This window comes from Pygocentrus nattereri, chromosome 16 (assembly GCF_015220715.1).
Source record: "Pygocentrus nattereri isolate fPygNat1 chromosome 16, fPygNat1.pri, whole genome shotgun sequence".
In the NCBI taxonomy this organism is placed as follows: Eukaryota; Metazoa; Chordata; class Actinopteri; order Characiformes; family Serrasalmidae; genus Pygocentrus; species Pygocentrus nattereri.
In genome coordinates, this window is record NC_051226.1 from 2,332,112 (window position 1) to 2,359,717 (window position 27,606).

The 27,606-nt window shown below is 41.1% G+C and overlaps 2 protein-coding genes and 1 long non-coding RNA gene across 4 annotated transcripts in view; 1 reads left to right on the forward strand and 2 right to left on the reverse strand.

Moving 5' to 3' along the window:
• si:dkey-71d15.2 lies at positions 1–19,085 on the reverse strand. Of its 2 annotated transcripts, none has more exons than XM_037546243.1 (7): positions 18,780–19,085; positions 16,968–17,066; positions 13,724–13,816; positions 8,130–8,227; positions 3,027–3,184; positions 2,006–2,069; positions 1–732 (listed from the first exon to the last, which is right to left on the reverse strand). In XM_037546243.1, exons 2-7 carry the CDS (start codon positions 16,996–16,998, stop codon positions 694–696), a joined length of 483 nt encoding a protein of 160 aa, XP_037402140.1. In that variant the 5' UTR covers positions 16,999–17,066; positions 18,780–19,085; the 3' UTR covers positions 1–693. The 2 variants fall into 2 exon arrangements, with proteins under 2 accessions (XP_037402140.1, XP_037402141.1); XM_037546244.1 differs by lacking the exon at positions 18,780–19,085 and adding an exon at positions 17,403–17,460.
• The window catches only part of LOC119265443, a 23,240-nt gene continuing 2,162 nt past the window's right edge, over positions 6,529–27,606 (forward strand). Inside the window, exon 1 of the long non-coding RNA XR_005131650.1 lies at positions 6,529–6,936. This is a non-coding gene — a long non-coding RNA (uncharacterized LOC119265443). The remainder of the gene's footprint in view (positions 6,937–27,606) is intronic.
• LOC108415655 (hydroperoxide isomerase ALOXE3-like) overlaps positions 20,531–27,606 on the reverse strand; it is a 16,476-nt gene continuing 9,400 nt past the window's right edge. Inside the window, exons 10-14 of the mRNA XM_037546242.1 lie at positions 27,429–27,601; positions 25,254–25,375; positions 23,034–23,134; positions 22,777–22,947; positions 20,531–20,710 (exon numbers count right to left, since the gene is read on the reverse strand). Of these exons, the coding sequence (XP_037402139.1) occupies positions 20,531–20,710; positions 22,777–22,947; positions 23,034–23,134; positions 25,254–25,375; positions 27,429–27,601 (747 nt within the window). The remainder of the gene's footprint in view (positions 20,711–22,776; positions 22,948–23,033; positions 23,135–25,253; positions 25,376–27,428; positions 27,602–27,606) is intronic.

The following is a 27,606-nucleotide window of genomic DNA, read 5'->3' on the forward strand; positions in this document are numbered from 1 at the left end:
TTACCTCGAGGTACTGGCCGTTTATTGCAGACAGTTTAGGCATAACACAAACATAAACAAGTGGCCGTGTTAAATAAAAGAGAAAGGAGCAGAGGAGCGGGAGAGGAACGTTTACGTGCTGTTCGAGGCTGCAGCACCCGGCGACGACTACTACATGCACCACAATATCCATAATGCAGAACATTCCCAAAGCATTAACCTCTCGCATTCCCAACACCAGGCCCTTCTCGCTACCCCCCACACATCTGTGCTGCCCGACGTAGAAACTGAGAAATTTTATCGTTTTTTGAAAAATAAATGCCCGTTTTAAATGTGATGCGGAAAACACGCTCCAAAAACAACAAAAGCACTTTAGGCTTTCTGCCTCAGAGTTACGTGGTTAATATCTAGAACTCAGGGAACCTATAAGCCTTTAGATGAAAATGTCTTTGAGATCATAAACCTGTTCATTCAGGCAGGCAGGTCCGAACCTCTGACCGATACCATATATACACGGTGCAGGTCGTATAACGCCAGCGCGGTCGTCATCCACAGACAGGGTTACAGCCGAGCTTGACCCGATATCGGCTGCAGAACCCTAGAACCCTCGTCTGTGGCTCTGCGAGCTTCAAACACAGTTCGTCTTAAAGGCCACCCCCTTAGTGTCTGTTACTCGGGCGGGTCAGAGGGCAGTCAAAGTTTGTCCTGTCCACATCATTTGGACATGTGTCTCTTCAGACGATCTACCTCCACCTGAAAGAGAGAGCAGAGGGAACTCGGTTCTGGAGGCCGGCGTGGTGGAGGACCACTGTTCAGCATAAAGGAACCCGGGACACGTCCCATTAACTCCATACACGGAAAATATGACGGCTAAACACTACATTACAAGGGTTCTTCTAGGGTTCTGTAGTAAAGAAAATAGTTCTATATGGAGTCTTGAACACTCACAGCTACTGCTACTCAGAGCTGATTGGTTAATGTTACTGCTACTGAGAGCTGGTTGGTTAGTGTTACTGCTACTGAGAGCTGATTGGTTAGTGTTACTGCTACTGAGTGCTGATTGGTTAGAGGTACTGCTACTGAGAGCTGATTGGTTAGTGTTACTGCTACTGAGAGCTGATTGGTTAGTGTTACTGCTACTGAGAGCTGATTGGTTAGCGTCACTGCTACTGAGAGCTGGTTGGTTAGTGTTACTGCTACTGAGAGCTGATTGGTTAGCGTTACTGCTACTGAGAGCTGATTGGTTAGCGTTACTGCTACTGAGAGCTGATTGGTTAGCGTTACTGCTACTGAGAGCTGATTGGTCAGTGTTACTGCTACTGAGAGCTGATTGGTCAGTGTTACTGCTACTGAGAGCTGATTGGTTAGTGTTTCTGCTACTGAGAGCTGATTGGTTAGCGTTACTGCTACTGAGAGCTGATTGGTTGGCGTTACTGCTACTGAGAGCTGATTGGTTAGTGTTACTGCTACTGAGAGCTGATTGGTTAGTGTTTCTGCTACTGAGAGCTGATTGGTTAGCGTTACTGCTACTGAGAGCTGATTGGTTAGCGTTACTGCTACTGAGAGCTGATTGGTTAGTGTTACTGCTACTGAGAGCTGATTGGTTAGTGTTACTGCTACTGAGAGCTGATTGGTCAGCGTTACTGCTACTGAGAGCTGATTGGTTAGTGTTACTGCTACTGAGAGCTGATTGGTTAGTGTTACTGCTACTGAGAGCTGATTGGTTAGTGTTACTGCTACTGAGAGCTGATTGGTTAGTGTTTCTGCTACTGAGAGCTGATTGGTCAGTGTTACTGCTACTGAGAGCTGATTGGTTAGTGTTTCTGCTACTGAGAGCTGATTGGTTAGCGTTACTGCTACTAAGAGCTGATTGGTTAGTGTTGCTGATTGGTGGGGCACAAGATTCCACTACTTGTTAGGTACATTAGCCTCGTAGCTCCACTTCAGATATCAAACATGTTTTATCTGATCTGCTACGTTTGGCTGATTTTTGACTGAATCGATTTAAGCCGTACAGTAAACACACCTCCAGTGACAGGCGCATTTTCTTCTCTTCGTCCAGTTCGGTCATCATCAGTTTAAGGTCTCTCCTGCATGAGAAGAAATGAGAAAGCAATAAAATGAGATCATACACCGGTCAGCCATAACATTCTGACCACCTCCTCGTTTCTACGCTCACTGTCCACTTTATCAGCTCCACTTACTGTATAGCTGCACTCTGTAGTTCTACAGTTACAGACTGTAGTCCATCTGTTTCTCTGATACTCTGTTACCCTGTTCTTCAGTGGTCAGGACCCCCATGGACCCTCACAGAGCAGGTACTATTTGGGTGGTGGATCATTCTCAGCACTGCAGTAACCCTGACGTGGTGGTGGTGTGTTAGTGTGTGTTGTGCTGGTGTGAGTGGATCAGACACAGCAGTGCTGCTGGAGTTTTTAAACACCTCCGTGTCACTGCTGGACTGAGAATAGTCCACCAACCAAAAATATCCAGCCAACAGCGTCCTGTGGGCAGCGTCCTGTGGGCAGCGTCCTGTGACCACTGATGATGGACTAGAGGATGACCAGCACAAACTGTGCAGCAGCAGATGAGCTGTCGTCTCTGACTTTACATCTACAAGGTGGACCCACAACGCAGGAGTGTCTAATAGAGTGGACAGTGAGTGGACAGTGTTTATCAGCATAAATCAGCCACACTATCTGTACAAAAGCAACCAGACAGCCCTGGTGTCTGTGAGCCAGAGGGGCATAAAGCCCCCCAGCATTGGGCTGTGGAGCAGTCCAGCTGTGTTCTCTGGAGTGATGGAGCTCCATCCAACACCTTTGAGATGAGTTGGAGTGATCCAGAACTGACCAACATCCAACATCAGTACCTGACCTCACTAATGCTCAATCAAATCCTCACAGCAATGTTCAACATCTAGTGTAAAGCTTTCCCAGAAGTATAGAGGCTGTTACTGCAGCACAGACTCACTATTAACCCCTTCACTTCAGAGGAAACTCTGGAGTTTACAGACTGTAGGACACAAAGTGTATCTGTGCACTCACTTGTGTTGACTCTTCAGCACCTCCAGTTCTCCTCTCATGTCCTGTATCTCGTCTCTGAGCCGCTCTAGAGTGGGTGGGCCGCGTGGCGTGAGTTTGGGTTTCATGTCTGTTCTAGATGAACCTGCAGAAGATGCAGCAACCGCAGCAACATCAGACTCCTGTAAACAAACAACACCGAGAGTCTGACATCAGTAGGAAGATTATTCCACAATTTTGGAGCATAAACTGCAAAAGCCCGGTCCACCTTTGATTTTAAGTTAGTACGTGGAACAGTTAATAACCCCTTATTTGAAGAACTTAAAGTTCTGGCACTATGAAGAGGACGAAAGAGCTCAGTAATGTATGCTGGAGCCTCGTTAGGAACAGCCTGATAAGTAAGCATTAGGCCATATTAGAAACTGTATATGAGGGCCTGTAGGCCATATATTAGGACTTGTAGGCCACATATTAGGACCTGGAGGCCACATATTAGAATGTGTAGGCCATATATTAGGACATGTAGGCCATATATTATGACCTGTAGGCCACATATTTGAACTTGTAGGCCATATATAGGCTGTATATTAGGACCTGCAGGCCATATATTAGAACCTAGAGGCCATATATTAGGACATGTTGGACAAATATGAGGACATGTAGGCCATATTAGAACATATTGGACATACATTAGGACATGTAAGCCATATTAGAACATGTAGGCTGCATATGAGGACCTGTAGGCTATATTAGGACCTGTTGGCCATACATGAGGACCTGTAGGCCATATTAGGCTTTGTTGGCCGTACATGAGGACCTGTAGGCCATATTAGGACCTATACGCCGTATTTGAGGACCTGTAGGCCATATTAGGGCCTATAGGCTGAATATGAGGACCCGTAGGCCATTTAAGAACCTGCAGGCCATATATGAGGACCTGTAGGACATATTAAGGCCAATAGGCTGTATATGAGGACCTGTAGGCTGTATATGAGGACCTCTAGGCCATATTAAGACCTGAGCAACACATATTAGGATTTGTAGGCCATATTAGGACCTGTACACCGTATTTGAGGACTCATAGGCATTATTAGGACCTGTTGGCCATACATGAGGACCTGTAGGCCATGTTAGGCCTTGTTGGCTGTATATAAGGACCTGTAGGTCATATTACGATGTCTAGGCCATATTAGGACCTGTAGGCCATATATGAGGACCTGTAGGCCATATTAGGACCTGTACGCCATACATGAGGACCCGTAGGCCATATTGGGCTCTGTAGGCCATATTAGGCTCTGTTGGCCATACATGAGGACCCGTAGGCCATATTAGTACCTGTTGGCCAAACATGAGGATCTGTAGGCCATATTAGGACCTGTATGCTGTATTTGAGGACCCGTAGGCCATATTAGAACCTGTAGGCCATACATGAGGACCTGTAGGACATATTAAGGCCAATAGGCTGTATTTGAGGACCTGTAGGCTGTATATGAGGACCTCTAGGCCATATTAAGACCTGAGCAATACATATTAGGACTTGTAGGCCATATTAGGACCTGTACACCGTATTTGAAGACCCATAGGCATTATTAGGACCTGTTGGCCATACATGAGGACCTGTAGGTCATGTTAGGCCTTGTTGGCTGTATATAAGGACCTGTAGGTCATATTACGACATGTAGGCCATATTAGGACATGTAGGCCATATATGAGGATCTGTAGGCCATATTAGGACATGTAGGCCATATATGAGGATCTGTAGGCCATATTAGGACCTGGAGGCCATATATGAGGACCTATAGGCCATATTAGGACCTGTAGGCCATATATGAGGACCTGTAGGCCATATTAGGACCTGTACGCCATATATGAGGACCTGTAGGTCATATTAGGACCTGTACGCCATATATGAGGATCCGTAGGCCATATTAGGAACTGTCCGCCATATTAGGACCTGTAGGCCATATATGAGGACCTGTAGGCCATATTAGGACCTGTAGGCCATATATGAGGACCTGTAGGCCATATTAGGACCTGTAGGCCATATGTGAGGACCTGTAGGCCATATTAGGACCTGTAGGCCATATGTGAGGACCTGTAGGCCATATTAGGACCTGTATGCCGTAATTGAGGACCTGTAGGCCATATTAGGACCTGTTGGCCATACATGAAAACCCATAGGCCATATTAGGACCTGTTGGTCATACATGAGGACCCGTAGGCCATACCAGGTCCTGTACGCCGTATTTGAGGACCCGTAGGCCATATTAGGCTCTGTTGGCCATACATGAGGACCTGTAGGCCATATTAGGTTCTGTTGGCCATACATGAGGACCTGTAGGCCATATTAGGCTCTGTTGGCCATACATGAGGACCTGTAGGCCATATTAGGCTCTGTTGGCCATACATGAGGACCCGTAGGCCATACTAGGTCCTGTACGCCGTATTTGAGGACCCGTAGGCCATATTAGGCCCTGTTGGCCATACATGAGGACCTGTAGGCCATATTAGGCTCTGTTGGCCATACATGAGGACCCGTAAGCCATATTAGGACCTGTTGGCCATACATGAGGACCCGTAAGCCATACTAGGTCCTGTACGCCGTATTTGAGGACCTGTAGGCCATATATGAGGCCCTGTACACTGTATTTGAGGACCTGTAGGCCATATTAGGCTCTGTTGGCCATACATGAGAATCTGTAGGTCATGATAGGCCTTGTTGGCTGTATATAAGGACATGTAGGTCATATTAGGACCTTTAGGCCATATATGAGGATCTGTAGGCCATATTAGGACCTGTACGCCATATATGAGGATCTGTATGCCGTAATTGAGGACCTGTAGGCCATATTAAGATCTGTTGGCCATACATGAGGACCCGTAGGCCATATTAGGACCTGTTGGCCATACATGAGGACATGTAGGCCATATTAGGACCTGTTGGCCATACGTGAGGACCTGTAGGCCATATTAGAACCTGTAGGCCATATTAGGGTCTATGGAGAACCTGTAGAGCATATAGTAGGACTTGTGAGCTACACAGTGTGTCCTGTGGACCACATGCAGTATTAGGACTCATGGGTCATATCTTAGGAGCTTTAAACAACATATGAGGACGTGGGGGCCACACAGTATTAGGACCTAATAGGCCTAATATTAGGACCATTTTAATACCATATATGGGACACATATTAAGACCTGTGAATCACATGTTAGGATGTTGACCATACATAAAACCTCTGGATCACCACATATTAAAGCCAGTGGGACACACATTAGGACATGTGGTGGTTCACACACAGTTATACACACACACACCCCCAAGTTATAATTAGACCTTGTTAGCATGGGTTTTCCGCTTTCATCATCTGTGTGAACTGTGTGACTAGTTGTACTGGTAAGGGGTGACTGGAGTTTCTCTCATGTCTTGTTTCCACTTCTGAAGTTCAGTGTTTGCTGTCAAACAGGAGCTGGGACTCTTAAATTGAAAATACGTGCTGGAAAAGGAAATGGGGTTGATGGCCATCTTGGGCGAAACAAAGGCTCGAGGAAAGTTTGGAATCCCCTTTTCAGACCCAAAGAAACATGATTCTCATATTGTCTTTATTATTTTTCTTTTCTGTTTTTGTTCAAAGCCACAGAGAAATTATTTGTACAGCGCTTTCTACAGGAGGTGTTGTTCTGAAGTGAAATGAGTGAAATGAGATGGACTGGAATGAACTTAGAAGGTCTTGATTAGAATTAAACCGAGTGAAACGAGATTGTCTCCGCTGGATTGTACTGAACTGGTGTAGGCTTAGGTGGTCTGGACCAGACTGGACTGCAGTGAAAGGGAATGCAACAGGATGGATTTGACTGGATGCGCAAAAAGCGGCCTTACAGATCATGGATGGAACGTTTGGATTTATTTTGGAATCTGAGGTCAAGAAAATTGGTAAGATCAATATTTACCTTATCTTGTGCTTTATTGGGCTCTTTTTGGTTGTTTGCTTGTTGAATGGAGTGGAATGGACAGAACGTACTCAGATGGACCAGACTGGATTAGACTAAAGCATGCTGGACTGGACTGAGAAGAAGTGGTCTGGACCAGACTTAGATGGTCTGTACTGGACTGAAAAGAAGTGGTCTGGACCAGACTTAGATGGTCTGTACTGTACTGGACTGGACTGAGAAGAAGTGGTCTGGACCAGACTTAGATGGTCTGTACTGTACTGGACTGGACTGAGAAGAAGTGGTCTGGACCAGACTTAGATGGTCTGTACTGTACTGGACTGGACTGAGAAGAAGTGGTCTGGACCAGACTTAGATGGGCTGTACTGGGCTGGACTGAAAAGAAGTGGTCTGGACCAGACTTAGATGGGCTGGACTGGACTGGACTGGACTGGACTGGACTGAGAAGAAGTGGGCTGTACTGGACTGGGCTAGACTTAGATGGGCTGAACTGGACTGGATTAAACTGAGAAGAAGTGGTCTGGACCAGACTTAGATGGGCTGTACTGGGCTGGACTGAAAAGAAGTGGTCTGGACCAGACTTAGATGGTCTGTACTGTACTGTACTGTACTGGACTGGACTGAGAAGAAGTGGTCTGGACCAGACTTAGATGGTCTGTATTTTACTGGACTGGACTGAGAAGAAGTGGTCTGGACCAGACTTAGATGGGCTGTACTGGGCTGGACTGAAAAGAAGTGGTCTGGGCCAGACTTAGATGGGCTGGACTGGACTGGACTGGACTGAGAAGAAGTGGGCTGTACTGGACTGGGCTAGACTTAGATGGGCTGAACTGGACTGGATTAGACTGAGCAGATGTGGTCTGGAACAGACTTAGATGGGCTGGACTGGACTGGACTGAAAAGGAATAAAATGTAATGAATGAGATGGACTGAAATGGACATGATTGGAATCTAAATGATCAAAACGAGATGAGGTGCTGGATTTCGCTTGACAGGAGTAAGCTTAGATGGTCTGGACTGCAATGAAATGGAAAGAATAAGAAGGACTGGACTGGGCTGGACAGGATTGAGGCAGTCTGTTGACCTTCTTGGTTCAACAGCTGAATTCTGCAGTGAGCACTGACCACAGTTCATGCTGTTACAGTGGTTGGCAGGACAGTTCGGTTTCAGTCTTACTGTGTTTTCTCTGCACGGCTCTGGAAAGTTGTGGAGAAATTTGAGCACAGAAATGTCCGGTTCATTCTGATTCCAAACTGCTGGCTCATCAGCGCCGCCTGTAGAGCACAGAGGACACGGAGAGGTGAAGGGAAAATGAATGGCCTCATATCACAGAAAACTGCCAGTTCAGCCTGCAGCAGTTTAGCCATGCACATTCACCCTAAAGCAGCATTACAGCCTATTCTGCTTTTTGAACAAGGCACAATGCAGATCACCCAATCAAAACAGAGCTCATTTACATACATCAGCCTTAAAGGCACAGTAAGAAAAACAGCTTGTTTAACTGTAAGAGTTAAAGGGAGTTTGGAAAATTACTTCTGAGTGTTTTTGGTACATAAAACTGCACAAAGTGGACCTCAGGAGAAAAATAACAAAAAATGATTCGATACAAGAATTTTACACTTAAGACTGGAGTTTAGAAACAGTGCATCAAAAATAGCAGCTAAAATCACTGCTTAATTTGTTTTAAAATGAACACAAGATCAGTGAATAAGCATTAGAATGGGCAGATCTGGACTGTTTTAGCCCAAAACCCTGAAGCAGAGAAAATCCCTGCACGAGAAAACACACCGTAATGTAACAGCTGCTGTTCATACATTCATCCACCAGATGGCACTAATGTGCATTACTTTTCAAAGCTTTGGGTTTAAAACTGCATTTCAGCTCAGCTTCAATGAAAACTTTGACAGAAAAAAGTGATTTAATGCTCATAACTCATTTTCTTCTTTGGTAAATAGGAAATGTTTACTGAAATAGAGTACTGAGAAATAGTAAATAGTAAATATTTAATGAAATGGAGTACTGATAAAAAGGGAATATTTACTGAAATAGAGTACTGAAAAATAGGGAATATTTACTGAAATAGAGTACTGAAAAATAGTAAATATTTACTGAAATAGAGTACTGATAAAAAGCAAATAGTAAATATTTACTGAAATAGAGTACTGAAAAACAGTAAATAGTAAATATTTACTGAAATGGAGTACTGATAAAAAGGGAATATTTACTGAAATAGAGTACTGAAAAATAGTAAATAGTAAATATTTAATGAAATGGAGTACTGATAAAAAGGGAATATTTACTGAAATAGAGTACTGAAAAATAGGGAATATTTACTGAAATAGAGTACTGAAAAATAGTAAATATTTACTGAAATAGAGTACTGATAAAAAGCAAATAGTAAATATTTACTGAAATAGAGTACTGAAAAACAGTAAATAGTAAATATTTACTGAAATGGAGTACTGATAAAAAGGGAATATTTACTGAAATAGAGTACTGAACAATAGTAAATAGTAAATATTTACTGAAATAGAGTACTGAACAATAGTAAATAGTAAATATTTACTGAAATAGAGTACTGATAAAAAGTAAATAGTAAATATTTACTGAAATAGAGTACTGAAAAATAGTCAATAGTAAATATTTACTGAAATTGAGTACTGATAAAAGGAATATTTGCTGAAATAGAGTACTGAAATATAGTAAATATTTACTGAAATAGAGTACTGATAAAAAAGTAAATAGTAAATATTTACTGAAATAGAGTACTGAAAATAGTAAATAGTAAATATTTACTGAAATAGAGTACTGATAAAAAGGGAATATTTACTGAAATAGAGTACTGAGAAATAGTAAATAGTAAATATTTACTGAAATAGAGTACTGATAAAAAGGGAATATTTACTGAAATAGAGTACTGAGAAATAGTCAATAGTAAATATTTACTGAAATAGAGTACTGAGAAAAAGTCAATAGTAAATATTTACTGAAATAGAGTACTGAGAAATAGTAAATAGTAAATATTTACTGAAATAGAGTACTGAGAAATAGTAAATAGTAAATATTTACTGAAATAGAGTACTGATAAAAAAGGGAATATTTACTGAAATAGAGTACTGAAAAATAGGGAATATTTACTGAAATAGAGTACTGAAAAATAGTAAATATTTACTGAAATAGAGTACTGATAAAAAGCAACTAGTAAATATTTACTGAAATAGAGTACTGAAAAACAGTAAATAGTAAATATTTACTGAAATGGAGTACTGATAAAAAGGGAATATTTACTGAAATAGAGTACTGAACAATAGTAAATAGTAAATATTTATTTCAGTAAATATTTACTATTTACTATTTTTCAGTACTCTATTTCAGTAAATATTTACTATTTACTATTTTTCAGTACTCTATTTCAGTAGAGTACTGAACAATAGTAAATAGTAAATATTTACTGAAATAGAGTACTGAACAATAGTAAATAGTAAATATTTACTGAAATAGAGTACTGAACAATAGTAAATAGTAAATATTTACTGAAATAGAGTACTGATAAAAAGTAAATAGTAAATATTTACTGAAATAGAGTACTGAAAAATAGTCAATAGTAAATATTTACTGAAATAGAGTACTGAACAATAGTAAATAGTAAATATTTACTGAAATAGAGTACTGAAAAATAGTAAATAGTAAATATTTACTGAAATAGAGTACTGAAAAATAGTAAATAGTAAATATTTACTGAAATAGAGTACTGATAAAAAGTAAATAGTAAATATTTACTGAAATAGAGTACTGAAAAATAGTCAATAGTAAATATTTACTGAAATTGAGTACTGATAAAAGGAATATTTGCTGAAATAGAGTACTGAAATATAGTAAATATTTACTGAAATAGAGTACTGATAAAAAAGTAAATAGTAAATATTTACTGAAATAGAGTACTGAAAATAGTAAATAGTAAATATTTACTGAAATAGAGTACTGATAAAAAGGGAATATTTACTGAAATAGAGTACTGAGAAATAGTAAATAGTAAATATTTACTGAAATAGAGTACTGATAAAAAGGGAATATTTACTGAAATAGAGTACTGAGAAATAGTCAATAGTAAATATTTACTGAAATAGAGTACTGAGAAAAAGTCAATAGTAAATATTTACTGAAATAGAGTACTGAGAAATAGTAAATAGTAAATATTTACTGAAATAGAGTACTGAGAAATAGTAAATAGTAAATATTTACTGAAATAGAGTACTGATAAAAAAGGGAATATTTACTGAAATAGAGTACTGATAAAAAGGGAATATTTACTGAAATAGAGTACTGAAAAATAGTAAATAGTACAGATTTACTGAAATAGAGTACTGATAAAAAGTAAATAGTAAAGATTTACTGAAATAGAGTACTGATAAAAAGTAAATAGTAAAGATTTACTGAAAAACAGTAAATAGTAAATATTTACTGAAATAGAGTACTGAGAAATAGTAAATAGTAAATATTTACTGAAATAGAGTACTGAGAAATAGTAAATAGTAAATATTTACTGAAATAGAGTACTGAGAAATAGTAAATAGTAAATATTTACTGAAATAGAGTACTGATAAAAAGTAAATAGTAAATATTTACTGAAATAGAGTACTGATAAAAAGTAAATAGTAAAGATTTACTGAAATAGAGTACTGAAAAACAGTAAATAGTAAATATTTACTGAAATAGAGTACTGAGAAATAGTAAATAGTAAATATTTACTGAAATAGAGTACTGAGAAATAGTAAATAGTAAATATTTACTGAAATAGAGTACTGATAAAAAAGTAAATAGTAAATATTTACTGAAATAGAGTACTGATAAAAAGTAAATAGTAAATATTTACTGAAATAGAGTACTGTAGTGCAACAATCCCAAATATATTCAACTGGCAAAGATTTGTGGTTGTTTAGTTTTAGTACTGGAGCATCTTGGCCAAAGGTTTCTATACAGCACCTTAAAATGTTCTGACTTGTAAGAATAGTAACACCCCTTTGGTGCTATATAAAAGCATGTTTCAATGGGTTCTTTAAAGAACCACACACGTCGCCAGTCACAGAGACAAACCATTCATTCTTTGAAGTAGTTCTGTCGGTGCTCACGGTTCTGATTATAATCACTAGCTTTAATAATAAACCCCTGAAGAACCGTTTCTGGGGGTGTGTGGCCAAAGAAGACTGTAGGTGGCACTACTTGCAGTCGGTCAGCTCAGACATGGTTGGTGTCTCATGTTTCGTCTTCAGATTGTTGGAGGTTGTAGGGAACAGGAGTCATACAGAGTCAGGAACCGCATAATCAGCACAATTAGAGACACTGGACGACTCCACGCGCTCTGACCCACGCAGAGGATTCAGCTGTGCATTGAGCTCCATGATAATTGGTGGAAAATAAGCTTCCATTACTTTTTAGCTACATTAGCCTCTAGTGCTAAGCACGTCCTGTGTGTGTCCGTGGGCTCAAATTCTCCACACGTCAACACTGAAGGGTTAAATATAACTCAAGGACGTCTCAGACACAAACACTCCGCACTGACCAGTACAGCTGCTCTACACACTGTAAGAACACCAGATAGACATGTAGTAACATACGGAGCATTCAGAGAGAGAGACAGAGAGAGAGACAGAGAGAGAGACAGAGAGAGAGACAGAGAGAGAGACCGAGAGAGAGAGACCGAGAGAGAGACCGAGAGAGAGAGACCGAGAGAGAGAGACCGAGAGAGAGAGACCGAGAGAGAGAGAGACCGAGAGAGAGAGAGACCGAGAGAGAGAGAGAGAGAGAGAGAGAGAGAGACCGAGAGAGAGACCGAGAGAGAGAGACCGAGAGAGAGACCGAGAGAGAGACCGAGAGAGAGACCGAGAGAGAGACCGAGAGAGAGACAGAGAGAGAGAGAGAGAGAGAGAGAGAGAGAGACAGTTTCATTTTATCGTGTAATTCTAAATGAATACTTATAGTTTCTTCTCTTACTGTTAAACTTTATATTTTTGTATAAACGCTTATATGTATACACTACATGTGCTATATAAATAAAAATCTATAATATAATATAATATAATATAATATAATATTATATGTCGCTGTTGTCTGAAGAAAACCCCACACCTCCAGAATGGTCACTTTACAGGAGAAGGAAAAAACATACTCTACTTTTAATGGAAGTCAATGGAACCAGAAATATTTCCAAGTCATTTCGGTCCGTTCATCATGAAACTTACACACAACGTAAACAACAGCAGGCTTTTTCAAAATTATGTCAAAAACCTGAAAAATGACCAAAATGGAGATGTGAGATGCAGCGACATATACATACATATATTATATATATATTTTTATCATTTTATGTGTATAAAACATGCACAGACACCTGGACTGTTTTCAGATCTGAAGCAGCTTGATCTTCTCCTCTCTCTCAGAGATCAAAGCTTTCAGTGCTGTTTATCTGATGGGGGCAGTTTTGGGTTCTACCAGCTCTTCCAGGTGGTTGTTAGAAGTGCCAGGTTGTAATTACAGCTCCATTTTTTTCCATAATTTCACTTTGACCGTCGCCTTCATTGAGCCAGTGGATTATCTTATATTGAATCACCTGAAAAATTAAAAACCTGAACTTATACCATTTAGACTTTTACACAGGACTGTAAGAACACGAATTCTGCCCATTCTTCTTATGAGTGACAGGGTGGGAACACGGTGGGAACACGGTGGGAACACGGTGGGAACACACAGTAATGAATAACGGATCCACTTACTGACACAATTATTTATGGGGGAGTCCTCCAGCGTGTGGCGGTCAGGGGTCACGTTCTCTGGGGAGGAGACGATCGCTTTAAAATCTTCCACCTCTTTGAGATGAAAAGAGAAGAACAAAGTTAGAAACACGATATTAAATGGATCACTGCAGTGCATGATGACTGAGAAATGTTTATATCTTTTCTCTTTCATCACCGTGTGATTTAATAAAACTCTACACAGTCAACTCTGTTACACAAAGGAACCATAACAGCTACCTGTAGTACAGTTTCATCAAATGCTTGAATCCACTGAAATGCGTTTTGTTTCATCCTAAAGACATTTTGATCTACAGCCTTTAGTTCAAATGCGTGAGAGTTTACCCAGAAAAGTATAAATAGTGGTTTATTCAAGTATAAACAGATTACACTTTTGTATTTATTCATTTTCAAAATGCAGTGTCCTTTTAGGCAGCCAACCCCACCAAAAGGGCCCCACTGAAGAATCCATGTGTCTCATAGTGCTTTTTGGTACTGTTGGCATTACAGGGAGGAGTTTAGCTTCCCTGAGGAAGACATGAGCTCCTTTAAAAACAATAAAGTCTACAGTTTAATAACATCTTCATCTTCTTCTTTCGGCTGCTCCCTTTAGGGGTCGCCACAGCGGATCATCTGCCTCCATCTTGCCCTATCCACTGCCTCCTCTCCTTTCACACCAACCATCTCCATGTCCACCTTCACTACATCCATAAACCTTCTCTGAGGTCTACCTCTTCTCCTTCTACCCGGCAGCTCCAGCTCCAACATTCTTTGCCCAGTATATCCACTATTCCTCCTCAACACATGTCCAAACCATCTCAACCTGGCCTCTCTGGCTTTATCTCCAAACTGCTCCACCTTCACTGTCCCTCTGATCTGCTCATTTCTAATCCTGTCCATCCTCGTCACTCCCAACGAAAATCTCAGCATCTTCATCTCCGCCACCTCCAGCTCAGCCTCCTGTCTTTTAGACAGAGCCACAGTCTCCAAACCATACATCATAGCAGGATGCACTACTGTCTTGTACAGTTTAATAATATTTATAATTTTTACATAATAACAGACCAACCCAGGTTATGTCTTGGAGACCCTCTGAAAGCAAGAGTGTAATCTGAACATGGGTGTGATGCCCCTGGGAGCAGATGGATTAGATGCCTTGTTCAAGGGCACTTCAGTCCCAGACCGTCAGCCGAGGGGATCAAACCGGCGACCTTCTGGTCACAAGGCTGGTTCCCTGACCTCCAGCCCACGACTGTCCCAATGCTTTTTCAAAGGTTTGTACGGAACCATGAGCACTCAAAGAAACGATTCTTTGCATGCTGAAATGTTTTTCAGTTTGATGGAGAATTTGTTGTAAAGGGTTCTAGGTATCACCAAAAAGCTTCTGCTTTCGAAGAACCCTTTCATGGCTGCTATATACAACTCCAATTCCAAAAAAGTTGGGACGCTGTGTTAAATGTAAATTAAACTAGAATATCATGATCTGCAAATCTCATAGAACCATATTTTATTCACAGTAGAACATAGAACCCATATCAGATGCTGAAAGTGAGACATTTTACCACTTCATGAAAAACATTAACTCATTTAGAACTTGGTGGCAGCAACGTGTCTCTAGAAAGTCGGGACAGGGTCGTGTCTATCGTTGTGTGGCATCTCCTCTTCTTCAACAGCAGTCTGTAAACGTCTGGGAAGTGAGGAGACCAGTTGCTGGAGTTTTGGGAGAGGAATGTTGTCCCATTCCTGTCTGATGTGGGATTCCAGCTGCTCAGTTCTGGGTGTTCTTTGCTGGATTTGTCATTTCATGATGTGCCGAATGTTTTCTGTTGGTGAAAGGTCTGGACTGCAGTCAGGTCAGGTCAGGTCAGGTCAGTCCCTGGACTCTTCTTCTGTGAAGCCGTGCTGTTGTGATGATGCAGTATGTGGTTCATTGTCTTGCTGAAATATGCAGGGCCTTCCCTGAAAGAGGTGCTGCCTGGATGGGAGCATGTGCTGCTCTAAAGCCTCTACATACTGTTCAGCACTGATGGAGCCTTTCCAGGTGTGTAAGCTGCCCAGGCCATAGACACTAATGCAGCCCCAGACCATCAGAGATGCTTTTGAACTGTGCGCTGATAAGAAGCTGGATGGTCCCTCTCCTCTCGAGTCTGCAGGACACGGTGTCCATGGTCTCCAAAAAGCAGGTTGGGTTTTGACTCATCTGACCACAGAACAGTTTTCCACTTTGACTAAATGAGCTTTAGCCCAGAGAAGACGGCAGCGTTTCTGGATCCCGTTTGTATGTGGGTTCTTCTTTGCATGATACAGCTTTAACTTGCATGTGTGGATTGTACGGCGAACAGACAGTGATTTCTGAGCTCATGCAGTGATTTCAGTACAGAATCAGGCCTGTTTTTAGATCACAAGCATCCAATACTGACCGTTGGCCTTGTCCCTTGTGTACAGGGATTTCTCCAGATTCAGAGAATCTTTTGCTGATATTATGTTCTGGATATGATGGAAAATCCAAAATCTTCGCAGTTTTGCATTGAGGAACATTTTTCTGAAATCGTTCCAGTTTTTAGTTTTTAGTTTTTCACAGGTTGGTGAGCCTCTGCCCGTCTTTGCTCCCGAGAGACTCTGCCTCTCTAAACTGCTCCTTTTATACTCAGTCATATGAGTTGGCTGCAAACTGCTCATCCAGCTGTTTTTTGAGTACCACTTACTTTTCCAGCCTTTGCTGCCCCTGTCCCGACTTTTTTGAGATGTGTTTCTGCCATCAAGTCCTATGAGTTCATGTTTTTCATGAAATGGTAAAATGTCTCACTTTCAGCATCTGATATGTGTTCTGTGTTCTATTGTGAATAAAATATGGATCTATGAGATACAAACCATTACATTGTTTTTATTTACATTTAATAACATTTAACACAGCGTCCCAATTATTTTAGAATTGGTCTTTGTAGAACCCTTTCAAAAAAGTTCTATATAAAATCATATGTGCAAAGAACCCTTTAAGCATGCAAATGTTTGATTGTTCATGTTCTGCATAGAACGATTGTATTTTCTAAGGAACCCTTGAAGAACCATCTTTTTTTAAAGAGGGTATGAATGATTGCGTCCAGATTTTTGACTGGTACTGTATAGAAGGGGATGGAGTGAAATAAAGTGATAAAATGAGAGACAGAGAGAGACAGAGAGAGACAGAGAGAGACAGAGAGAGACAGAGAGAGAGGGTTTTTCTTACCAGCATACAGGGCAGAGCTGTAGTTCCCCATGGTCAGCAGAGGAACTGACCAGGGCTGACCAACCAAAGAGACGTACGTCCAAGAGAAAGCAGCTCAGCCTAAAACAAATCAGAGAAAACAACCATTAAAACTTATAAAATCTGTCCTTTTGTGTTCAACTCTACTGAAGATATTTTAGGAAGCCACTTTTTCAGTGAAGACGTTGGTTAGAAGAACACAAGCTTTCAGAAAAAAGAAAAGAATAAACTGATTTAACTTAATAAATGACTGAATAAACCCCAATAAACAGCTTATAACACATTTGACTTTACAGGAAATTAAGAATTTAGTGTATTTAATGTTGTGATCTGATGAGTCCTGGTTAATACGAGCAGAGAGGCGATCTAACAAGGTCAAAACGATCAGCTTTCATTTCGGATTTTCCTTCAACTAACGCAGTTTCACTGTTGTGATTCTGCTCAGCGTCAGGGTCTCCTGCCGGATCAGCATTAGTCAGCTATCGAATGTTCATCAAGCGCCCAGCAGCCCACCGCCTTTAACCCACAGCTATGAATAGCTGAGCGGTCTCCTATAACCCTACACCACTGCTGCTCTGACCATTGTCTGGGCTAAATTTAGCCGACAACACAGAGCTCGAGAGCACATTCACCATCTGCACACACACTTCACGTTTTCACAGACGTTACAGTGCGACTTTAGCCTTTTCCTGATACCTGTGGGCATTTATATGGCTTACATTCACATCTCGCTGTTGTCGGAGGAAAACCTCGTATCTCCAAAGTGGTAAATTTACAGGAGAAGGAAAAATCCTACTCTACTTTTAATGGAAGTCAATGGAACCAGACGTCTTTCCAAGTCATTTTGGGCCGTTTCTTTTGGTCCATTCATCATGATATTTACACACAACGTAAACAACAGCAGGCTTTTTCAAATTGTCACAATCTTAAAAATGACAAAAATGGAGATACAAGGTTTTCTTCTGACAGCGGCGATATATTCATTTATTTAGTTAGTTATTAAAGTCTTCTCTTGTTATATTTTATATCTTTGCCCATATATTCTATCTTTGTGCTCCTGCAGAGCAGTTCTTTCTACCCTCCTCAAATATAGCTGCCAATTATTTAAAGCAAAGCTACAGTAGAACCTGTATTGGTTCCTCAAAGAACCTTGTCTGAAAATAAGACGTGTGAAGGACATTTTTCAGTAAAAATGTAAAACATTCTATATCATTTCAGGGTTCTTCCTGGAACCTTTACATTACACAGAGGTTCTTTTCATTTTTCAAAGGTTCTTCACACTTGCACAAATGGTTCTCATACTGAGAAGTGGTTCTGCTATGGCATTGTGCTGCTAAGACAGTTTGGCACTGCCTGTTTTATGAGTAAAGGGTTCTTTGGAGCAGTTTTATAAGAGAACCAACCGCTTTTGGTTACCTAAAGAATTTTTCAGTGGATGGTTCTTTAAGGCTGTGGTTCTCAAACTGGTCCTCTGGGACCCACAGATGGTCCTCTTTTTTTTCTGTCTAGCACCATGTTCTGTGAGTTGGGTTGAAGCAAAAATGTGGAACATCTGATGACTGGTTTGAGAACTACTGTTTGGAGAACCACTGCTTTAAACAACCATTTTTCAGAGGTATGAAGAACTTCAAATTTATATAACCTTATTACAAAGGTTCTCCAATTCAAAGCTTTTTCTGGAACCACACATCCAAGCCAAGAATGGTTAAGTTACCTTTGGTTTAAAGCAAAAAGCGATTGGTACGTAATAAAAGTGGAGACTAAAATACGTGTCATTTCAATTCTGATACTCACTGGCCTGACCTGGTCCGTTCAAAGGGCATTTGGCATGAAACGACCTGAACATCTCACACCTGGAGGAACGCTCAGGTAGAACTTTAGGATGGAGGAAGAACAGAGCGTCCAGTTGAGTTCCGAAACAACACCGAATGTAGATGCAGACTGATTCCTTCCCACAAGCAATCCCAGTTCCGATTCTCTGATCCACTCCTCAATCACTCGTCTTCATTTCTCATTCCATCTTGTCGTCTCCGGTCAGATCGGCTCTCTCAGTGATGAGCTCTACTGTCTGCTCTTCCCCTTCTGCTCAGAGTAAATCGGACCGCCTTCCTGACCGTTTATGGAGCTCCACTCACAGCAGACCGTCTACAGCCCGTCTGCTCTCAGGCCTCGGCCCGTCTGTCCATCAGGCTTTGTCCCAGAGTCTGTGGAAGTGCTGTGATTGGACACAGCGAGGATAGGACCACCCATTTTATGACTGGCCCACCCAAAATGACTGTGTGTGTGGGTGTGTGGGTGGGTGGGTGTGTGTGTGGGTGTGTGGGTGGGTGTGTGGGTGTGTGGGTGGGTGGGTGTACGTATATATACCAGGCTTGGTTCAATAGAAGAACCCTGTTTTGGTGGTCTATAGAACCATGTGCAACACATTCTGCATCAATCTAAAAGGGCTTTAATGGTTCTACATAGAACCGTTCTCCATATAAAAAGAGCCCTTGAAGAGCTTCTGTTTTCAGACGTACCTTCGCACGTTGTCCATGTTTCCAGGAGAGGAAAACGGTCTTAACCTTTAATGTAAGTTCACCATGAAACTGTAACGCCTTTTAAAGGGCAGCTCACATTTTTTAATTCTGGCAAGAGCAAAAGACAAAGATGCATTTCATTTCTTGGTTTGTTTGTTTGTTTTCAGTAACAGTGTACAGGTAAAACCCACCTGGACTCAACAGAACAGGTGACCCCAATCACCTGCTTTTCAGGAGCTCCCTATTCTAGAGGATCTTAGACCTTTTCCCAGCAGTTTCGTTGATTATTTAAGCCGTTTTCCTTCAACTACACTCTGCGTAATCTGTCAAATAAACCATCTTTTATTTCCCCACCATGACGTATCTGAGGATCGCATTTTAGGAGCTACTCGGACAGAATTCCAGGTCTCCTTCCAAGAATTCCAAACTTTTTCACACTCTCCAGTCTGGCCAAGTGCAGTAAGAGGGTTCCAAGCTTCACAGCAAACAACGTTTTATTTCATAAATGGCGGAAATCAGTGGTTCACTGTTATAATAAACCACAGGACGGCACTCGTGGATTTTATTGCTGTATTTATTGTTCTATATTCTAAATAACAGGCTCTATATTGGAAATTCATCAGGAGAGGACAGAGCAGCCACCACCACCTTCATAACATCCATTTTGCCTTCTCGTTCGCCATAGTCACCCATTTTCATCCACATTTATTGTTCTCTTTGTTCCAGACGTTTTTCATCTGAAATTTTAAATCTTTTGCATCTTACATGATAGGAAAAAACAAGTGAGCAGTGACGGGTTGAAATAAAACAAAAAACAACAACAAGAAAAACAAACTAAGCGTTAAAATTACAGAAGAAAAGCTGGTTCAGATTTCGGATGATAATTTGTCATTTTTAGTTTAAAAAAATTGGAAAGTATAGAGAAAAAACAAACAATTAGATCAAAGTGAATCTAATAAAAATCCAGACTGTATTAAAGTGCATGTAACAGTGTCAGTCACTCGTTACTGCCCTCCTCTGGTCACTCTAAAGGGAAACACTGTTGTCCACATTCGCGGGCTTTAAGTAATCGTACGGCAGTGGGAGATTTCTGTTCCTGATGTTAACCTCTTGGTCACGCTTATGGAGGTCATTCTGAAATCTTGAAATGTGCCATCGGGCAACGGCTTCACTGAACAGGTCCTGCGTATAGACGCCCAGCGGACACTGCAGGACACAAACACGAAGCCTTCAGAGATCATTTTCTCTTTACAGAGGACACAAAACAACAACATCATGAACATCATTATCAACAACAAAATGTGTTCCTCACTCTACCAGAAGGTCGATGGTTCGATCCCCAGAGCCGACAGCACATGACTGAGGTGTCCTTGAGCAAGACACCTAACCCCCAACTGCTCCCCGGGCGCCGTGGATTGGGCTGCCCACCGCTCCGGGCAAGTGTGCTCACTGCCCCCTAGTGTGTGTGTTCACTAGTGTGTATGTGGTGTTTCACTTCACGGGTGGGTTAAATGCGGAGGAGGAATTTCCCCGGTTGTGGGATTAAAAAAGTATCACTTAGTGCTTTACAGACAAAGTAAGTTTGAAAAATTTTTGTTCACTGTTATTTTACAGTTTCATCACGTTACTATCTGCAGCATTTTGTGTATGAAAGCTGGCAGACGTCATAAATAAAACGATTATACGCTGAGTTATTGGCTGAAGGTTGAAGTATAACCCCACCTCCAGTGTATTACTTTGATTATACCACCATTTATAGCAGGCATTCCATTTATTTTATAACTAGATCTGAACTTCATTCTCGCACAAAGAGAAACTAAGACAGAACAGCTGCGATGTAGCACTGCAACATGCTGGATGCCGTGAAACAAAGCCAACAGTTTGACAAAACAAGCACTTTATGTGCATGTAATGCATTTAAAAGCAGCACCAGCAGCTCCCAGCGGGTTAAAAACAGGCTTCTACTGACTAAAAGTTCCAGCAGCTGTCTGAGCATCCTGGATTTTCCTGCTTTTCCTCTTTTCCGTGTCGTATTCTTGATTAAATCTCATTGTCTGCTGTTCCCCTGAGTCTTGGTTCGTCTCAGTGTCTCTTCCTCTTGCTCTTAGGGAGTTTGTCTGGTCACTGTTGCCACTGGAAGTGTTGGATAGTAATTGAGTAAATGTGATTAGTTTCTGTACTTTAGTATTTTTGGTGTATCTGTACTGAAGTTTCTCCGTTCTGGGCGACTTTTTCCTTTCACTCCACGACATTTCAGAATCTAATATCCGACTTTTTCCTCCTACATTCTGAGAAATCTGTCGTTCCTTTTGGTTTCTGTGTGTATAAAAACGTAACATGTCAAAACGAAAGAAGTGCAAAGCCAGAGCACCAATCAGGGTCCAGCTGGTTTAAAAGACTGGTTTACCAAGAGAGACGCTGGAGGACTTTCACCTGAAATGAGTTCATGAAGCCAGTCTGGTTATAAAAATGATAACAGGACATCAGAGCCAGAATTCCTCTTTTAGTACTTTTACTTTATACTTAAGTACGTTTGAAGAGAAATACTTTAGTACTTTTACTCAAGTGGAGGTCTAAAGGGAGGAACTTCTTTTACTGGAGGAATATTTTACCTTAGGGGTCTCGACTTTAGCTCAAGTACATAGTTTGTGTACTTCGTCCACCTCTGGCCGCTGGCGAACACATTTTTGTTTAAACAGAAGTCGTGTCAGGCACAGGTTAAATCCCAAACGGCTCCGTACACCCTAAACAGTGTTCTAGCTATGAAAGTTTACACATTCTAACCTCTAAAGCCAAACAGTGCCTCATTTATTGAGCATGGATGTGTCCGAGTCCCAAATCACTGTTTCTTAGCTGTGTTATTCATTGTTGGGCTGCAGGATCCAGTATTCAAACTCCTACGTAGTGCACTATGTAGGGAGTAAGGAGCCGTTTGAGACTCAGCCCCAGCGTGAGAAGTGGGTGCCGCTGGATTGGTGCTAAATAAGACTTGCCAGCTGTCTTTGCCAATATAGTGTTAGAGTGAGGAGTCATGCTAAGCATGGTTCCAGTGCATCATCGAGCCATTATTTCAGTCCCTGCCCAAATACTGAATACAAAAGTGATGAAAAACAGTTTAAGGTCTAACTCCACAATCCAGGACTCCATAGTTCAGTCATTACATGTTTACAGCAGTTATTTTCTAACATGTATTGTGTGTTTATGCACAAATCTCTCAATTTACCTTTAACAGACTTTAAAACTGCGCCATGTTAAGATTTATTTATACCCACATGGTCAGAAGCTTTCTTGCTTAGCAGGAACAGAACGGCCAGTCCGTGAACGGTGGTGGAGACATCTGGAAGAGTTTGGAAGAAGGTCTCCAGTGTGGATTCTCCTTTCTTCTTGGGGGGAGGGAGTCTGAGGGTGGTGGGCAGGTTGGGCATCCATCCTCCAAAGTCAAACTGAACCAGCAGAGATAATTCAGATCAGCTGACCGTGCACATTTGGACAAAACTGATTGAGATAGAAACTGGATTTGACAGAAAACCTGGCCATTGTTGACCGCAGCATGTTGAGCGGACACTGTGAAGATCACCATGGTGACGAACTTGATAACCTCCTCCACTTTGCTGAAAGAGCGGGGGATTCCTGATGCAGCCCAGACAGAAATGTTTGCCATAAGTTTAAAAATATGAACATTTTCTTCTTAAATACCCTGTGAATGTGCTACAGACTGCTCTACTAATCACTGTACAGTTAGTTGCCAATTGTTGGAATGAGTTATGATTAATAGGACAGGCAAACATTGAGAACATAAACCAATCAGGCGGAACGTTCTGACCACCTCCTCGTTTCTACGCTCACTGTCCACTTTATCAGCTCCACTTACTGTATAGCTGCACTCTGTAGTTCTACAGTTACAGACTGTAGTCCATCTGTTTCTCTGATACTCTGTTACCCTGTTCTTCAGTGGACAGGACCCCCATGGACCCTCACAGAGCAGGTACTGTTTGGGTGGTGGGTCATTCTCAGTACTGCAGTAACACTGACGTGGTGGTGGTGTGTTAGTGTGTGTTGCGCTGGTCTGAGTGGATCAGACACAGCAGTGCTGCTGGAGTTTTTAAACACCTCAGAGTCGCTGCTGGACTGAGAATAGTCCACCAACCAAAAATATCCAGCCAACAGCGTCCTGTGACCACTGATGAAGGACTAGAGGACGACCAACACAAACTGTGCAGCAGCAGATGAGCTGTCGTCTCTGACTTTACATCTACAAGGTGGACCGACAAGGTAGGAGTGCCTAATAGAGTGGACAGTGAGTGGACGCAGTGTTTAAACACTCCAGTAGCACTGCTGTGCATAACCTGCACATCTGCAGCTGACATTTGACCATTTAGCCCCATTTACATACCACCGTCAATGTGAATTCAAATAATTGGGTCGTTCTACAGAAGCATCCACTTCTCTGTCTCTCCATAGGGGTCACTGTTGTGACCGATCCTCATAATAAAGGAAACACCAGAGACGTTTTAATGAACGGCTGCTACAGAACATCAAACCACACGCTGTCCATCAGGGAACGTCCACTAAAATACGGAATTTAATCCATTTGTGTTTCTATTTTTTCACAGTGACCTCAGAATAAAGTCGGTCACACCGGTGACGTCAGCTAGAAGCTTCATATGAGATCATGAGCTGAATGAGAAGATCTCTGAGAACTGAGAGACACAGTGGACTCACCATGAGCTTTTCTACATAGATCCTCAGAAAACAGCTCAAAGGAGGTCGAGTGACGTCATCAGAGTGACTTTTATTTACAAATAAGATTTTTTGTTATGTGGTAACACCAGTGACACGACCACTGGGGAACTCTCATTACATATTTTATAATATTTACTTGCTATTTGTTTCCTTTTTGCCATTTAAATCATATATTCCATAGTCATGTAGAGATTATTGCAGTTAAAACTGCAGAAAAACGTGTTTTTATCTCAAAATATGGCCTCAGCCTTCACACACGACTGGGGGACGAGCTCTTCTGTGGTGCTTGGAGTTCAATATGATTGATTTCAAAACCAATATTGCGGAATTGAGGCTCAAGAAGGCGTAATTGTTAAAATAAATGTAATTTTAAAATGCATATACATTTTAACCCTAACATGTTTTTAAGTATAATGTATCTGTAAAGACTAGGGACACAAAAATGGACTTTTCTGTAGAACGACCCAGTTATCAAATTTTTAACATGTGAAACAAATCTCACGTATGCTTAAAGTGAAAGATAATTAAAATTAAACTCGTTAGTCAACAAGGAATAAACAACGAATATACATTAGACTTTAGACAGGTTTCTAAGCTTGCTTCCAAATCACACGGCTCTGGTCATTATGCTTTATTAATTTCTATATACTTTAATCTTTACGAGGGAGACTTGGAAATGAAGTGTTGATGCTGTTGCTTATTTACATCCTCAGTTCATCGTTTGTTTCCAGCACTGAAGTTGTTAATATGTGAACTTTGGTTTGTAATCGCAACACGGACATCGTAAAGAGGCGGGTTGGGATCTGTAGTCGTAATACGAGTCTCAGGTAAATCTCAGGTTACATTCAGACAGATTTACAAATGTGATCATGAATGAATGTTTGATAAAATGTTGATCTCATCCTTGCGTTTACAGTTGATTTCTTTTGGCAGAAAATGAACTCCATAGAAAAGCATGACTTTTTATATTTTACATTTTCCATCAGGTGCAGAAAAGAGGACATACCGGTGCTTTCTTTCCTCAGGAATCCGTAAACAAATATCTCCCAGATCCAGTTCTGTAACTCAGGGTCTCCTTTCACGTCGGCATCACTTTTATAGTAAAAAGTCAACACTCCTTTCACCAACCTAAAGCATATGGAGTGAGATTATCACACTACAGGTATTAGTATATTTTAGGCCTAATTCTGAACCACCTGAACAAAGCAGATCACATCACCTCTTGTATTTCTTACTTTCAGTAATTCTATAATGTGCGGTTTCATCACAGACATCCAGTGAGAGCAACAGCGGCTGCATGTTCCAGACATTGAATGTATATCGCACATGTATGACAGATTGTGTTCTGATCTGTTAAAGCTAAATACACCAGTCACGCGTAACGCTCTGACCACCTCCTCGTTTCTACACTCACTGTCCACTTTATCAGCTCCACTTACTGTATAGCTGCACTCTGTAGTTCTACAGTTACAGACTGTAGTCCATCTGTTTCTCTGATACTCTGTTACCCTGTTCTTCAGTGGTCAGGACCCCCATGGACCCTCACAGAGCAGGTACTGTTTGGGTGGTGGGTCATTCTCAGCTCTGCAGTAACACTGACGTGGTGGTGGTGTGTTTGTGTGTGTTGCGCTGGTTTGAGTGGATCAGACACAGCAGTGCTGCTGGAGTTTTTAAACACCTCAGTGTCACTGCTGGACTGAGAACAGTCCACCAGTCAATAGTGTCCTGTGGGCAGCGTCCTGTGGGCAGCGTCCTGTGGCCACTGATGAAGGACTAGAGGATGACCAACACAAACTGTGCAGCAGCAGATGAGCTGTCGTCTCTGACTTTACATCTACAAGGTGGACCGACAAGGTAGGAGTGTCTAATAGAGTGGACAGTGAGTGGACACAGGGTTTAAACACAGTTCCCATTGTTTTGCATCTACTGAAACATGTATTTTCTGCAGTTAGGTCATATTTTTGTGTTTTAATGAAAAATGAGATGATTTTCTGTGTGAACAGCTGTTCAAAGCTGTGTTTGCTGGTCATGTACTTGCTGAGTTTTTGAGCTTACTCCCAAAACATTTAGTGACATTTGGCTTGCGTTATGATTGTTTTGGTACAGACAACGTTGGGAAGGGATGTTCAAACACTAGCTTTAATAAAGCAAAAATTATTAAAGTATAGGGCCCCTATACTATATATACCTATAAGTCCCAGATCAGTGTTTCAGCTCTGTCTTTGAATCAGTTCTGTAGAATCATAATTACTAACATGCTTTTGTCTGAAGCACACTTGAATCTTATTTGTTGCCTTTCGAGCTCCTCTCAAGCCAGTTCCTATAAAAATAAGCAACTTCAAGTTCATTTTATGAAGTAAACTTGACAGAAAGGGGAGTTCAAGTATATTTCCCAAGTATACTTTATGGAATAAGTGTATTAATATCAATGTACTAGTAGTCTACATGTTGGTATACCATTTGGTTGCTTCTTGGGAATAAATTGGCCCACTTTTTAGTTTATACTTTGAAGTACACCATAAGTAAAGCCATATATAATCCATTGGCCTGACTGTGGGAGGAAACCCACACAGACGTGGAGAGAACATGCAAACTCCACACAGAAATAACCCTGGTCACCCGGCCAGGTAATCTGAGGGGGCAGTAGATCACTGATAGGTACATAAAAGTATACAGAAAGCGTAGTAGTTCATATTGTAACTGCTCACCGCCCCATGTGTGATATAAACCGGTACCTCGTGCAATATTCCATGTGAATTTCAGTTACAATGTAAATATCTGACCTTTTTACTTATTTATAAATTCTTTATATTGTTAATATTTTTGTGAAGGATAGGGTTTATAGTTTTACCTTATTTTTTATGTTTAGTTTTATATATATTGTCTATATAGTAGCAAGTAACAAACTGTAAAAAACCTTCTTAAGTACTTTCAAACGTTAATTACTTGCTGGTTAATTCTCTTGTTGTTACTACTTCTCTCTCACTGCTGTAACACTGAGAATTTCCCCATTGTGGGACTAATAAAGGACTATCTTGTCTTATCGCTTATTTTTTTTAGTTTAAAAGAAGTAGCATACTCACTTTTTTTGTTTTGTGTTATAGGACACCACAAAAGCTGCCTTGGCAGCGACAAAATCTGAGTGCTTTCATTTAAGGTTATTTCATTTTAGTTACTGTACTTGTGGATGATGTCCCAGAGCTTCAGGCCATCGTCTCTGTAGTAGTAGTTCGGGATGTTCTCCAGACCTCTCTCCTTGATGTTGTCCGGCAGACAGAGAGAGCTGTAGGTCAGCGTTGAGAACGAATCTGGCAGAAAAGTGTTGACCGCGTTATCATGCCCTATAGCGGTGTACTGGG

Bases quoted from the DNA above. Each gene is read 5' to 3' on its own strand.
- si:dkey-71d15.2 (XM_037546243.1), bottom strand. From the start codon at position 16,998: ATGGGGAACTACAGCTCTGCCCTGTATGCTG. The intron at 13,817-16,967 runs GTAAGAAAAACC...TTCATCTCAAAG, and splicing joins CAGCTCTGCCCTGTATGCTG to AGGTGGAAGATTTTAAAGCG. The intron at 8,228-13,723 runs GTAAGTGGATCC...TGTGCTCTACAG, and splicing joins CCCCATAAATAATTGTGTCA to GCGGCGCTGATGAGCCAGCA.